The sequence below is a fragment of the Ursus arctos genome, unplaced genomic scaffold (genome assembly GCF_023065955.2).
Source record: "Ursus arctos isolate Adak ecotype North America unplaced genomic scaffold, UrsArc2.0 scaffold_13, whole genome shotgun sequence".
Lineage (NCBI taxonomy): Eukaryota > Metazoa > Chordata > Mammalia > Carnivora > Ursidae > Ursus > Ursus arctos.
The window spans coordinates 1,862,766-1,877,594 of record NW_026622797.1 but is presented as its reverse complement, the minus strand read 5'-3'; the positions used below and the strand labels follow the sequence as shown (position 1 = coordinate 1,877,594).

Here is a 14,829-nt window from a genome sequence, read left to right as displayed (position 1 = left end):
GCATTGTTCACCTTTCGTTACAAACAATGTGACCAGGGTAGAAGCTAGAAGGGAAAAAAAGATCGTTATCACAACAACAAAAACGCCATCTGTAAACATGATTAGTCTGCCCAGAGAGGCTTGTTTTTCCTCCCCACGAACTGAACTGCGGGAAAGCTTGCAGAATAGATTTATGTAGGATGAATCCTTTGTCGTCTTGCAGCTCAGTGGAAGGGGCTCCATCTCTGACAAAAGTGGGTAACTTTATCTGCATTCCGTGTACTAAAGATACTATAATTTAATTCCATATGGACATTTTATCGGAATGTTTCCCAAACATCTGGAAACAGTCTCCATTTTACAGAAGAGAAAGACTTAAGAAACCAAGGACACGTATCTTAGATTGGCTGGGATTTCGTGATTTGCTTGCTAGATGCCAAACTGCAGGACGTCAGCTCCTTCCTTCTGGGCCTTTTGTCCTGGTGCCAAACAGTGTCTGTCGCACGGCCTCAGAAGGGAAGAGCCCCTGACGTGGGGGATACCGCTTATCAGCTCCATTGTCCCCAGAGTTCTCTAAATGCTCTCGCAGGTGTACCTGGACACGGGTCACACGCGCACAGGGGCCAGCATGGCTCTCGTTATGTGCTCAGGACAGTGTGGCCCCAAGGGTGGTCACGACAAGAGACCAGAGCTGTGTTCCTGCGTGCAGAGGGTGGCATGGGGGCTGGGGCTGGGTCAGCCTCGCGAGGAAGTCCACAGCGGACAGAAAGCTGTCCTCCATCTAACGTGTAAGAACTTCAGCTCTAAATAGATTTTAGTTCGTGGGAAATTGTGTGCATGGTTGTGTTATCGTGTGGCTGTGTTCTTATCTTATAGACACTTAGGTGATGGCTCCCTACGGTGCAATGTGGTCAATAGCATCCTCTCGGTTGTGTGTGTTCTTATGGTCCAGACACTGCAGCAAGATATAGAGGCACTGCGGGCCTCTGCCCTGGAGGTTTTCAGAGCTTGCCGGGAGCACCTGCAGGACGGTCTTTCCGAAGTGGTGGCGGCTGTCCAGAGGGCACAGCTCTGCCACCAGGCTCTGCTGGGTAAGCCGTGGCCCTAACCCAGTGGCAGCTCAGCCTATTGGGCGGAAACAGAGGACCCCCAGGGAGGGGAGTTGGCATCTGCTGTGACTTTGTGCTGCTCCTGGGCGTGGACACGGGCAGACCCCGAGGCAGGGCTGGGGCCACAGTCCTGGTGGCCACGCCCCTCAGGGAGTCCCCTGTCCTCTTGGGACGGCAAGAGGCTCTCTTGACGTTGCTGCCTTCCCTGCATGGGGGCTGTGTCCCCGCTGAGCCTCCTGTGTCAGATGTTCCTGAAATGCGGTGTGACATCGCATTCTGTCCATTCAGCTCTTTCTTGGGCTTGGTCACTACTGGGTGGAGACGGGGATGTTCTTGTCACCTACCAGACCTACAGCCCAGGGAGCAAGATGCTTTGGCCCCAGGGCTGTAAGTCCTCTCCCTGGTAGCACCATAGGAATGAAGGCGAACTGGTTGGGTGGGGCCCTCCTGCTGGGTCTCAGGCTAGGGACAGGCACGCACGTGTGTGCTCACGTGCCGTCCTCCATGTCACGTGCTCCAGGAACGGGGACAGTACTGTTACCTAATGGGCAATGGTGTGCCTCGGCCCTGAAAAAGGGGGGTGATTTACAGAAAACCGGGGGAAGGGGAGAAGAGCCCGGCTTTCCCTCAGGACGCCAAAGTCTCCTGCAAGTGGAGCAGGTCACGGGGAGAGGTTTGAAGATCCTCTCCTGAAAACCTCACTGGCACTTGGGGTAAAATTGTCCCCGCAGCTTGGCAGTCAAAGGCGGGTCACCTTGAGCGGTCCTTGCAGGAAGTAAACACGCGGTATGAGCTGGAGAAGCAGAAGAGGAAGGTGCTTCACAATCGTTTGGTGGTGAGCAGTCATTCACGGTTCCCAGAAGGGTGGCAGGAAAGGGGACCTGGAAGAGGGACTTCAATGAAAGGTAGGGGTGGGGGTGGGGCGGTGGACGGCCGAGGGAGGTGTGGCCCTCAGGGAGGTGTGGCCAGTGGGGAGGTGTGGCCCATGTGGGAGGCGTGGCCCGCAGGCACGGAGGGGGCTGGGCTGATGGGTCAAGGGGTGGGATGGGATCCGGATGGGACCGGACCAGCCCCTGGGGCCTCCAGGTGGGCGGTCAGACACTCAGCTGAGCTCGAGGGCGGGGGGCCAGGGAGGGGCACACGTTTGCGCAGGGGTCTGCGGAGGGCGCGCACGCCCTGAATGGTGAGCGGGGATCCTTAGAGCTCAGCCTTCCTGGCCAGCCCTGACCCCAGCTTTCTTCCGCCGCCATCAGCAGGATGCCTAGGATGGCTCGCTTTCCTCTCTTAAGCGGTGTGGAGTCTGAGGCCCAGGAGGTGTGAAGACCCCGGGTTCCATTCCTGTACAGGACGAGGCCGGGGTTGATGGTTTGTTGGATGAACTTGGCTTCGGTGAGGTTTGCTGGCGTGCAGGAGCCCCGGCAGTTCAGTCCCACTGAGCCTATGCTCCTGGGAACTCCCGGGCCAGGGCTCCCCCATGGGTTAGTAGGAGTGGCTCTCACTGTCCGCGAGGCTGTCACCCCGTGTGGCTCGGGCTCTAGGCCAGGACAGCAGAGCACATCCATGGCGCGCTTCCTGCCGACCAGGTACTCTGTAAGCACCTTGGTGCATGTTCCTACTTGGTCTTGACAGCCGTGTCGCCCTGCTGCAAAGACCAGGTGAGAGGTGAGCGAGGAGCCGCCGTGCCAGCACTCTCCCCGGGCGCCTGAAAGGGCCAGGCGGGCCCTCGGGCAAGAATCAGGTCCAGGTGGGACAAGGCTTGGCGCTCCGGCTGCGTTCTGTGCTCCGGAAGACATACCAGCCGACCACAGGTCCCGGCATCAGGGAGGCCCAGGGACACGACAGCCCTACAGTCTGTAAATCAGTTGGGTGCTTCACTTACCCAGTGTTTACCAAGTAAAAGCAGCTCTGCCTCATGACTGATTGACTCAACTGGCTGTGAGTCCCGGGTAAGAATCAGGGATCGCTGAAGGATGCTTTCTGAGCACTTGGAGAACACGTCGCTCCCTGGAACCAGCGGAAGTGTATGGGAACGACAGTGTTCTTGTGTCCTTTCCAGGTATTACATCAAGAAAGGGGAGAGATGTGGGGTATCTGGTCTTCAGCCAGGCATTTGCAAAAGTGTGACATGAAATATTAACGAACAGAACGTCAGTATGAGAGCTGTGAGCCATCCCTCACAGGCCAGCCCCCCCCCCCCCCCCCCCGGTTTTTGGACTCTGTGGAAGTGGTGAGGGAGAGACAGGCCCGCCGAGCCAGGGACTCCCGCCCGGATGACAGCCAGGAAAGGGGCCGTGTAGGGACGTCCTCTGGGCTCTGTCCAGACTCTCTGGATCCTAATTCTTACTGACTTGATGGAGATGGAAAAGCATATTATTGTATTTGAGGATATGAATTTGAAAGGGATTTATAGCAAACACATTGAATGGCAAAGAGTATCCCAAAATATTTCCACAGGCTAGAGCGCTAGGCTCAAGCAGAGCAAGTAGGCTACAAAATGCCCAGTACCCAGGTGCAGACTGAGGACATGGGACGAGAGGAGGAGCTCGGGAAAGCTGCACGAGGACAGGTGACCGCCGGCGACTGCCGTGCCTTGTGAGCTAAGATCACTTTTTAAGTAGAAAACGTGTTGGAACTCTCATCACCGTCATGGTCGTTGTGGGTGTTAGCAGGAGTCCCTCCTGCTGCCCTGCCACAGGAGCCCGCACTGCAGGCTCAGTCTGGGGACCTGGTCCCTCACGCCCAGGCTTCTCAGACCACATCCCACTGTGCCGATGGATGCCCGGGTGCCGTGGAGTGGAGGTGGCCGTCCCTTTCACTGGGTGACACTTCTTCACTCACTGGTGCAGCCACCACCCAGGTCACCTGACACTGCCCTTCACCTGCCTTCTCCCAGTTTCTCCCGCCCGGCCCTCCCCCTCCTTCTGCACGGTCTTTCCCGTCTGGTGACACAGTGTGGGCTCGGTTCCCAAGGCCACGTCTTGTTCCACAGAATGCTGGATTCTGGCAAAGCTGCAGCCATGCTGACAGTTCCCCTGTTTTCCCACGGTGTGTCTATCGTCTGGGGGGCTGGGGAGGAGCAGAGGCTCCGTTCGGGTGAATGCAGAATTCCTGGTTTTAGGTGATGATCCCAAGCACGGAATAGGTCGTCGGTGTCAGGGGCTGCCAAGTAAGCTGGGGGTTGCTCGGCTGCAAGGGCGGGAGAATATCAGAACACCAGAAACGTGCGCCTGGAGATGTGCTGCTCATTCCGGGCACGGTGCTTCGGGAGGGATAAAACCAGACGAGGCTGCCTTAGCCATTTGGGGAGTGCGGCACACAACATGCGCGGGGTGGGGGGGTGCTGGTGGGAGTGAGCGCGGAAGGGCGGTCCGGGGGACACAGTGGCAGACTTTGTGTTTCTGACACGCTGTCCTGTGGAGGAGGAAGAGACGTCCTCATCATGGCTCCAGCGTCGTCAAAGGACCAGTGGGTGAACGAGGCCAGCGTGGGGCCAGAGGGAGGGGTGCGGCAGAGCCAGGGTCCCGCAGGAGCTGGCCACTCCCCGTCACTCGTGGGCCGAGCGCAGACGTGCACACTGCCGTGCTCGCGTAAAGCGGCACGTGTCTCGGACCGCGGGCACGTGTGGCGCTGCTGCCACACTCCACAGCCGTCGGTTCTCCCTCTGTGGTTGTCTCCGCGATATCCCGTCCAGCCACGGTCTAGACGAAGGCTTTGCAGGGCCTGGAAAAGTAGCAGAAATACCAGATTTCAGAAACGTCCCCTAAAATGCCTCACAAGTGGGATGCAGGTGGCCTTTGAGAGGTGTTTTCCTGATACTTATCACATGATCATCATTTGCCAAGTGAACAAATTTACGTGGGGATTTTCAAAAAGCTTTAAAAGAGCACTGACCGCCCGGGGTGGTGTTCAAAAGCCGGGGTGTGGGTGGGCAGGCCAAGGCTCGCGTCCTGTGAGGCGGTACCCGGGATGCGTTCTCTGAGGAAGCAGATGGTCCACGCAGCTGTGCGCCTCAGCTCACAGGTGCCAACTCTCTGTCGTAGGAGCTGAAAGGAAATATCCGAGTTCACTGCCGGATCCGCCCCCTGTTGCCCTTCGATAAGGAATTGGATGATGCAGCTTCACAGGACAGGTAATCTGCATTTGCACTGGGCGTGCGTGTGCGTGTGCAAGCGTGTGTGTGTGTCTAGTTTAAGGAAAGAGGGCAGCAGTTTCCCGTGCCTCCAGTGTTCCTACGGCGGGCCCCAGGGCAGAGTTTCTCATGCTCTGGGTGAGGGTTGTTTTCTGGAAGGACCGGAGCAGCTAGAGGCCGCCGGAATGTGGCTTGAACGTGGCCAGGATCTCTGCGCGGGCTCCGTGTGCGTCGTAGGGGTCCTGCTGCGCGATGGCTCAGGCCTGTTTCAGCGACTGGCTGGGCCGAGCTCTGGCTGGCCCTTTCTCTGTGTGTTAGTCCGTGAGAGGGGAGGGGCGTCCTTCTTTCCTTACTCCGGAGACCCCTCAGGGGTGCGAGAAGGTCATGAGTGTTGACGCAGCTGCTATCTGTGACTCGGAGAGAGTTTTGATGGTATTAATGAGTAACACAGAGTTATCTGAAATTGTTTTAGTTGGCTGTTTACTTGAAAACCATACTCAATAGGGCTTTCCCTTCTTCCCTGGATGAAACAAACCCGCATGGAAAGGTCCGCCCCGCTGCCTGCAGAATGGATTCCACATTCGGGGCCCTCCAACCCACGCGATGCCACACACTAGCCCCCTGCTTCCCTTAGGTCAGCCTCCTAGGTGGCTCTGTAGCCAACAGGCCCTCCCTCTGCCCTGTGAGTTGGCTCATGTCGGGGTCCTCCCCTCGCCCGCCCAAATCTTGCTCTTCCGGAAGGGCCTCCCTCAGGTCTCACAGATGTGTATACCCTACAGCCTAGCCCGTGACTTTGGAAGGTCTTCGGATGGCCTGGGCCAGCCCTACAGCACGAAACACAGTTGGTACCTTTTTGACAGCAACTGAATCTAGTTAGCTCAGTCCTTCCTGAGCCGTGGTGGCTGGTGGTTAGCCGCCGTTTGTCGGGCCTGAAAGTCAGGTGTGTCGGGAACTGTGGTGTAACCAGCCGGCGGTCCCCTGGTGCCGCGTCTCCACCAGCAGGTGGTTTCCCGTTGCCATAGCAGCATTCCAGCTGCTGGCGTTGGGCTGTTTCCATCATCGCAGGAAGCCCCGCTGTTGAGCTTCTCAGCACTTCACCGGAGGCCTCGTGAGCTTTGTTCGTGCTCCTAGCTCGCTTACGTTCGTTTGACGTTTGCTCTGAAGCACGTTGCATTTTTCCAGGTTCACGACTGCCCTCCAACACCCGAGTTCCTGAAGACAGAGACTATGCTGTAAGGTTTGCTGTCCATCAGCCACCCCCGAGACTCGGGGCAGAGATGTTATTTCACTCCTACGACACACAGGAGTATGGAATAAGAGCAGAGGTGTGAGAGAAATCATTTCCAGAGAACGTGAAAAGGAAGGAGGAGAGGGGACACTGAGGAAAGGGGAGAAAATCAGAGACGATGCAAGAGGGAGGCGTGAGGCAGAAGAGAGGGGCGGAGAGACAAAGCCAGCGGCAAGGAGAGGACCAGTAGGGAGGACCAGAAAGAGAAAACAAAAGGAGGGCTCAGCAGAAACAAGAGTGTGGAAGAGTTTCGGGGTACCTGGGTGTCTCGGTTGGTTAAGCGGCCGACTCCTGATTTCGGCTCAGGTCACGATCTCAGGGTCCTGGGATTGAGCCCCACATTGGGCTCTGCATTCAGCAAAGAGTCCACTTGAGATTCTCTGTTCCTCCCCCTCTGCCCCTTTCCCCACATGCTCTCTCTCTCACTCTCTTTTTAAGGAAGGGAGGGAGGGAGGGAAGGAGGGAAGGAGGGAGGGAGGGAAGGAGGGAAGGAGGTGAAGAGTGTGGAAGAGTTTGTATGTTGGGGAAACAGATGGAAACTCCACAGTGATGTGTATTTTCACTGTCCTTCTACCCCCAGCTCCATGCCTGCGGGAGTGGTCCACGCCGTCGATGACGTGAGTGACATCCCCAACACACTGTCTTTGGAGAAGCTTTCTGTGTGATGGTTCACATAGTCCCCAGATATTTCAACCCCTGAGAGTAATTCAGAGATGGGTGAACACAGAGTAATTTCCTCCTTTACTCCATGCCTCCTGGATAATGAGACGGGTTCTATTGCTTGATTTCCACGGGAGCGAGGAATTAATGAGGCTCTGGGTGCACTTCCCTCGTCTGAAGCCACAAGGCTCCTAACTCTGGGAGTGTGTGAGGAAAGTCGCTTCACCTTCGTCTTACCCTGGTTTTCCGGCTCCCAAATCAGCACGTGCATGAACGGGACATGAGGGTGAGAGCTAAAGGAGGAAACACAAGTCTAGAACCAATGCAGCTGAGCTTGACCTGTGTGGTTTTAAATTTATGCAGTGGCCATATTTACTGCCAGCTCAGGGTCTTGTGTTCACTTCAGAACCTGCGTGTTTCTTAGCTTTATCTACCCAGAGGGCCTGGAAGTAACGGTGGGAACCCAGCTCCCAGCCTGGCTTCCACGTGCGGGGACGTGGGGCTCCTCGGTGACTGTGGGTGCAGAGTGCTAGAACGTCATCAGTCTGTTACTCTAAAAAGCTACAAAGAGGTAAACATTTATGATGCCTTTCCTGTATGAAATGCATTTCAGGGTAAAGGAATAGTTGACTAGGGAGAGTTTTTCTTTGTAGAGGATTCTAGCTAATACAGAGAGAGTGATAAAATTAGAAGTCGGCAGTTGAAGGCCCTAATGGCGCTGGGGGACAGTCTTCAGTGGGTGCTAGACCGTTAGGGGTCAGCAGGATCTTTACCATGGAAGGTTCTGGAATCCCTTGGAACCCCGAGCCCTCGAAGTTTCCTGACAGCAAGACGCTCGGACATTAGGAAGTGGTGATGGGATGTGGTGGTGGACGCAGCCCCACGATGGAGGAACTGGGGCTCAAAGCCGAGCCTGCATCTAACGGAGGCTCAGGGTCTGTCGTTCTGAACGGGAGGAGAAAAATCAGCCCAGTCAGAATGTGAGACACTTCACAGGACAAGTGGCCCGATTTCTCTGAGAAATCCGTAACACCAAGAAAGGAGACAGGACCCGGAAGGAGAGACGCACCAGGCTCACGCACACCTGAACAAGCCAGCTGTGACCACACATTTTGGGGAAAGCCAGAGAAGTTGGAGTACGTATGGGGCCATAGTAACTTTATGAAGTGAGATTAGTAACAGCATGGTGGGTGTGCGGAATAAAGAGTCCTCATCGGTTAAATCCAAGCATGATGTTGTCTGATATTTAATTTAAAATATGCCAGAGAACTGGCAGGTGGGTTGCGCACGTGCGTAAAACCAGATGGACGAGTGTCAGGAAGGCTGGGTGATGGCCCCCTTATCCCATTGCCCCCAGTTTTGTGCACGTTTGAGTGTCTCCATCAATAAAGCTTAGGAACACGGGCTTCTGCTTCGGTGCGGGTTATGACCCTCTCAGCGTGAGCGTAGGAGGCACATGGAATGTGAACTCTCAGCTGCAGTGACGGCTTCTAGACCACGAGCCGTGTGGAAGCCACGTGCGGAAGCCACGTGTAGCTGCTCGCCCGCCCCCGCCCCGCCCCCCCGCCGCCACGAGGTGGGCCGTTGGAGGCCATCCTGCGGTGGTCACCTGTCATAACCTGCAAGGACCCTTCAGTCCGCGGATCGAGAGGCCCAGGGAACCGTTGAGCTGTGTTAGACGCCCCTCCGACAGACTACGGAAGTAAGCACTTCAGAAAGTCCTTAGTTTTAGGTATTTTTTCACGGATCATTGGATGCATTGTATGTTGCCTTAAACACCAAGAGACAAATTAAATGCTCATTCTTGGGAATTTGAGTTAAAAGAAGCCGTCAGGATCATCCTCTTAATCTCTTTTTATAGGAGAAGATGCTGAGTAATGGTGTTGAAGTTCTGGCCTTTTCTGCACTTTGCATGGTCTGTGGGTGCCCTGGTCGACCTTCAGGAGTTACTTTTCTTTAGGAACATGTCTCCTGAGCCTGGGGTCTGGCCCTCACGTGCTGAGAGCCTGCTGGGCTCCTGTCCCGTGTTATTGCTGTTCTTTGCTGTTCCTACATTCATCCTTGTCGCCGTCCTCTCCAGTCCCGTCCGAGTCCCACTGAAGTTTCAGGCTCAGAAGTTGGAGGGTTTTGTGCTGTTCTGAACTTTGCCCATCTAGATAAGACAGCATAGCTTTTGGTTGGGTGATTTGGGTTTTGTTTAAAGAAATCAGTGGACTCCAAGTTGTTTTTTAATGTAACAGAGCTGCTTGTTTGGGCGCTTGGTATCACTGACTCTGCCGACAGGGGCGCATGGTCGGTGCGGTGACCCCACCGCGGGCTCTTATTTCCAAAGTCGGAAGGGGCTGAGTTTGTGTTGGATTTCCTTTCAGGCTGCCGCCGAATTCGACATTGAATCGTCTTGGATTCAACCTGTAAATAGAATCCATCTCAGACGGAGCCGCAGCCTGGCCCCTCTCCTGGTTCTCCGTGGCTTGTGTGACACTCAGCTAGGCAAGACCAGATGGCCGGCTCGTCACTTTCTGCGGTTCTCCCTTACTTTTCACTCTTCCTGAACCATTCAGTCTGACCCTCCCAGACTGGAGTTTCTGAATGCAGCTAACAAAGCCTAGTCAAGCGATTCTCATGCAAATACCTGTCCTTGGGGTCAAAACTATTTCTGAGAAGTGCTTACAAAGACTGACGGATTTGTGATGCCCAAGACCAAGTTTGCAATGATGAAAGCTCTGTACGGTCCTTAACGGATTCCTTGTCCTTTACCTGGGGTTCACCTGGTCCTCACAGTAAGCGGGGTGGCCAGCACCCTCTGCAAGCAGCTGTGGCTTCCGGAGAAAGCAGAGGCGCGGGCATGGGGCGGGAGCCCCGGGGTCTGCCCCCCAGAACGGCCCCAGCCCTGCTGGGATGAGGTGAAAACACAGTGAAGGTGCCCCGTTTGTGTCCCTGCTCTGGACAGCCCTGAGTCTCAGCACTGTACTTGGGACAGCTCGCGTGCTCTCCGACCGCAACATCCCGAACTGAACTCTTGGTTTCCCCTTTGGACGGACTCGTCTTCCTGTCTCTGTCTGTGCAAGTGGTAACTCCATCCACTCGGTTTCTAACGCCAGAAAGGGAGTCACCATGGACTCTCGGCTTATCAGCGCTCAGTTCTGCAGGAAACTCTTCCCTGGGTCTCGCCTTTGCGCTCAGGGCCGCGCTCCCCTCCCCAGAGCTAGCTGACCTGGTCCTCTGTCACCTGCCCGTGTCTGAGCCACTCTGAAGATCAGTGGAATCAGATACATGGCCTCCTGGCTCAAAACCCCTCCATGAAGGCTCAAGAAGCTAAGGACAAGGTTGAAAACTCTTGATTCCGACCTCTGTTTTCTGGTCCATCCGTGCCACCAGACCGTTGATGCACGGTTCTTGTCACGCTGGCCTTGACTGGGAGCAAATGCTGCCTGCAGGACACTGCACTTCTCCTCGGGCCAGAACGCCCTCCGGGCTCTGGGCCTGGCCCACCCTCCTCACCCTGCGTACTCAGTACAGGCATCACGGCCAGTGAAGGCCCTCCTGGGGGTCCCAGTCTGAAATGCACCGTCTATGCCACCTCCCTGCAGCTGTTCACGTCTTCAGGGTTCTTGGAGGAATTTGTCTTCAGCTCTTCTGCTTCACCCACGCCGGCTTCGCACCGGTGTTCACCACAAGACTCAGTTCGGGACTGGACACAGCCTCTCTCCATGCACACGAGGGAGTGAAACACACACTTCTAGTTCATTCCAGGGCACGGGGGGCCTCCTTATCCATAACAGGACCAACCAGCGACGGCGGACATCAGAAGGCCCAAGTCACGGGTGGAGGGTGCGGCCTCGGCCGTTGCCCAGCTGCTCGAGGCCTGTGAACACCTACTCTTTCCTGCAGTAAAATTGTGTGTCTCACGGGGGTTTTCTAGAATCAAGATTGAGTCCCTCAAACATGAACCAATTTTGAAGAATTGAAATTTGTCATAACGGCAAGTGTGACTTTTACAGACTTGTGGTCAGAGGAAGACGTTTGGATTTTTAAGGAGTTACAGGATTTCAGGAATCAATTCTCTTTTTCTTTTGTCAGTTTACTTCAGACTCATGTTCTTCTCTTTCTAGTCCGTTATTTCATATTGTAATCCAGATTCACAAAGAGCTTGTCCCCCATCCCGTCTCCGGCATGCACGGTGTCCCAGGACAGGACGTATTCCTCATGGGAAGACGCATTCGCCACGGGCGAGGGGCTGCCACGTGGGGACGTCCATAGAGCAGCCGGTGTCCGAAAATGACCCCCCTCCCCAGTATCTACTACGGGGAGAATTCCCGGTATTTCTTTCTTCCATGAATGACGAATTTAATCCAAATTGTGGAACTACGGACTTGCCGCTGGGGCCAGACTCCACTGCGAGCACATTTCACAGACGGCAGGAAATGAGACTTTGAAAGGAAGAGTGACCACACAGTAGCAGTGACCACGACTAGTAGCAGAGTCAGAATCAGCAAGTCGGTTCTGTTTTCATTGTACTGACAGCTGTGGCTGCTTCTCACCGAAGACCCCGGAGAACCGCAGAGCCTGTGAGCATCGGCGTCCCACAGGCCCGGGCAGGGTCCGCCGACGGGCCAGGCGGAGCTGGACGCCACCGTCAGACGCTCACGCCGTGACGTCCTGTCCCCTGTCCGGCATGTGGAAACTTGCCAGCATCTCGCCTCGATGCACGCACACACACACACACGTGTGCCTGTGAGAGGGGCCGCCCTCCCTGACTGTGTTCCTGATCTCAGAAGGGAAGTGGTGGCGAGAATGCCTGCAAGTGTAGGCCCCGCCCTGTCGGTCACCAGCACGCTGTGAATGTGGAGGGAACCAGGAGCTACTTAATAATATTTATTAGCAACACGCAAACATAATAATGCATATATTCGTCCAGCTGTTTTTGAAAAATAATTCCAGCAGGACATGAACACCGTCCTTTGTGTCCTCGTCAGGGCAGCAGTAGAACAGCATAACTAATACTGCTGTGTAGGCTACGGTCGCTTAGACAGAAGTTGGCTGCTTACGGTCTGTGGCACAGCGTGTGGGGTCTTGGGACTCCCCTTCTCGGTTACTGGCACGCTGCGCCAAGCGTCTCTATCCTTAAGTCATCCTAAAGAATGTACGACACATCGTTTGCACTTGGTGTAGGGTACACGACCTGTGGTCTTTGTCTGACTCCTGGAGCGAAACACCAGTGAGCAGAGGGTAGCTTTGGGTGGACAGGGAACAGGTGTCCCGTTCCCGGGACGAGGGGCAGAAGCAGCCATGCGTGGAAGGGGGGCTGGGTGGCACCCCGCCGACCAGGTGTCGGTGTCCGGCCCTGAGGGATCGACAGTGGCTGTGTTTCCGGTGACAAGAAACAGGGAAGGAAATAGGGATGCTTTAGGGGTGAATTTGCAAAAACATAAGGAGCATCTTTGAACTTGTCAGAGGCAGAAAGGCGGGGCACCCACGTGCAGACTGGCAGTCTCTCTGAGCTCAGCGTGCACGAAGAAACAGCAGGATGTGAGTTCAGATTTGAGTTCAGTCCGTTGCCCACGGGAATATAGAGCACAGACAAGAGAATGTGTTCCCTGGAAGCCTTTCATGAGATGCGTCAAAAACGCCTGCAAACCGAGACAAACAATCCATTCGGAATAGGGCCGAGACTGTGAGCAGCCGGTCGGAGAACACTGGCTGGGCCCTCCTGTCTGTTCGCCTCTTTCCAGCCCTGCCCCCTCTGCCATGCTCACAGGTCCTGGTCCCAATGTCAGCCCCTGCAGCTGCCCTGCTCCCACTCAGAGGGAGGCCCGCAGACCTGCGGGCACTTGGAATGCGGCTCGGGTCTCCCCGTAGTGTGAACCTCTCTGCAGTCAGGCGCTCCCTGGATGACCACATGGGAACAGGATGACAGAGGAGACACACGTGCCCCCATCCGGGCTTCCTGCTCTTACCAGCAAGATGTGTGGGACCTTACACCGGCCACCAAGTTTCCCGGCCTCCTTTCCTTGTCTGTGGACCTGGCTGGAATCACCTAGTTTCATTTTTTTATAGTTTATGGCCCACGAGCACCTTCCCTTAGCTGTTGGGCTGATGGTGCCCGAGGGCCTGGGGAGTTTCCCACCATGGCATCCTCCTGACTGCATGTTCATTCTTGGTGCAACTCCTCGTGTTCCCCTGTCCTCTACATGTCCTGTGCAGAGGCAGGTGGACCCAGAGGCTTGGCCAGACCCAGGCTCCGTCCCTGAGGCAGGAAGGGGGTGAGTTCTTTACTGGGTGGTGCTTCTCTGTGATGGGAGCAAAGGTAAAGCTCATCTGTGTCACCAGGTTACGAAACAGGGTTAATCCAGCTCTGTCCTTCCTTCTTCCCTTACTCCTGGGAACTTTTAACCAGACGCTTCCCCCATGTCCTTGCTGTCACCCAGAGGGACAGTCCGCGGGGATGCTCTGTTCTTTCCCCTCTATCTATGAGCTTTGCAATAACGAGGGGTTCCCTGGCTTCCTGCACAGGTGACCAGTGGAGGTCTGTTAAGTGTCGTGATAATGGGTGAACTCCCCTGCTGGGCTCTCTCCAGCTCAGAGGCCGGGCTCCAGAGTCAGGGAGACCCCGGGGCCTCCTGACCTCAGCTCTGTCTAGCGTCCTCACTCCCCCATGCTGTGCAGTTCAGAGGGAAACCCACCACTTTATTTTGTAGGGACTGTCCCTGAGGTTTGTTTTGTTGTCTGGTTGTGCTGTTTTTATGCAGGACTTGGGGTGGTTCAGAGTCTATACCTGCTTGTTTAGCGCAGGGACATCCAAACCTCCATGAACCCATCACACAGTGCAGGGGCGGGAACATGGCGATGACCCCCCCTCGCCGCCCCGTCTGAGGCCATCTCCACTTCAAATCTTATTTTGAGGTGTCTTCCATTGAACAGATACTATAAATATAGATGTTAATAAAACCTATAAATTATACAATATTTATAAATACTTAAAATACTTACACATTAGGTATAAAAACTTACATAGATTATACTTACAAATAAAACTGTATACACTATAGAGGGTTATATGTATATAAATTTCCTATCTGTGTTTGGTCCTAAGAAGTCATTGGCTAGTTTTAGTATTTGGGGGGACTGAGGTTTTCAACTCAACATGTTTGGTTTTTTTTTTTTTCATAGACAGGGTCTATGTTTTTTTTTTTTTCTTAAGATTTTCTTTATTTATTAGAGAGAGAAAGAAAGAGAGAGACCACAAGCAGGGGCAGCGGCAGACAGAGGGAGAGGAAGTCGCAGACTCCCCACTGAGCAGGGAGCCAGATGCGGAACTCGATGCTGGGACTCTGGGATCATGACCTGAGCTGAAGGCAGATGCTTCACCGACGGAGCCACCCAGGCGCCCCAGACTCAACACAAATTTGCTGAGATTTATCTGTCTCGATGCAGGTAGCGACTCAGAGGAACCAGTGAAAACCTACCGACCACAGTGATGACCATCTTTTACTGTTTTAGCTCTTTTGGGCCGTGGAACCCAAACGTCTCCTCCTGGGAGAAGATTGTTGCCTTATACTTGCAAGACTCACAGCCCGTCCAGCAGGTTTTGCGGAATAAGGAGCTGGTACTCCCCGAAGATAGTGTTGAGTGTCTGCCAGGGGGAAGAGGGAGCTCGGATACTG

General features: G+C 54.8%; 1 protein-coding gene across 1 annotated transcript in view; it reads left to right on the top strand.

Annotated features, from left to right (window-relative positions):
* Nucleotides 1-582: 582 nt before the first annotated feature.
* KIF25 (kinesin family member 25) overlaps nucleotides 583-14,829 on the top strand; it is a 35,350-nt gene continuing 21,103 nt past the window's right edge. The window contains exons 1-5 of the mRNA XM_048226120.2: nucleotides 583-767; nucleotides 856-1,070; nucleotides 1,820-1,923; nucleotides 5,129-5,217; nucleotides 7,086-7,122. Coding sequence (XP_048082077.2) covers nucleotides 697-767; nucleotides 856-1,070; nucleotides 1,820-1,923; nucleotides 5,129-5,217; nucleotides 7,086-7,122 — 516 coding nt within the window. The 5' untranslated portion in view covers nucleotides 583-696. The remainder of the gene's footprint in view (nucleotides 768-855; nucleotides 1,071-1,819; nucleotides 1,924-5,128; nucleotides 5,218-7,085; nucleotides 7,123-14,829) is intronic.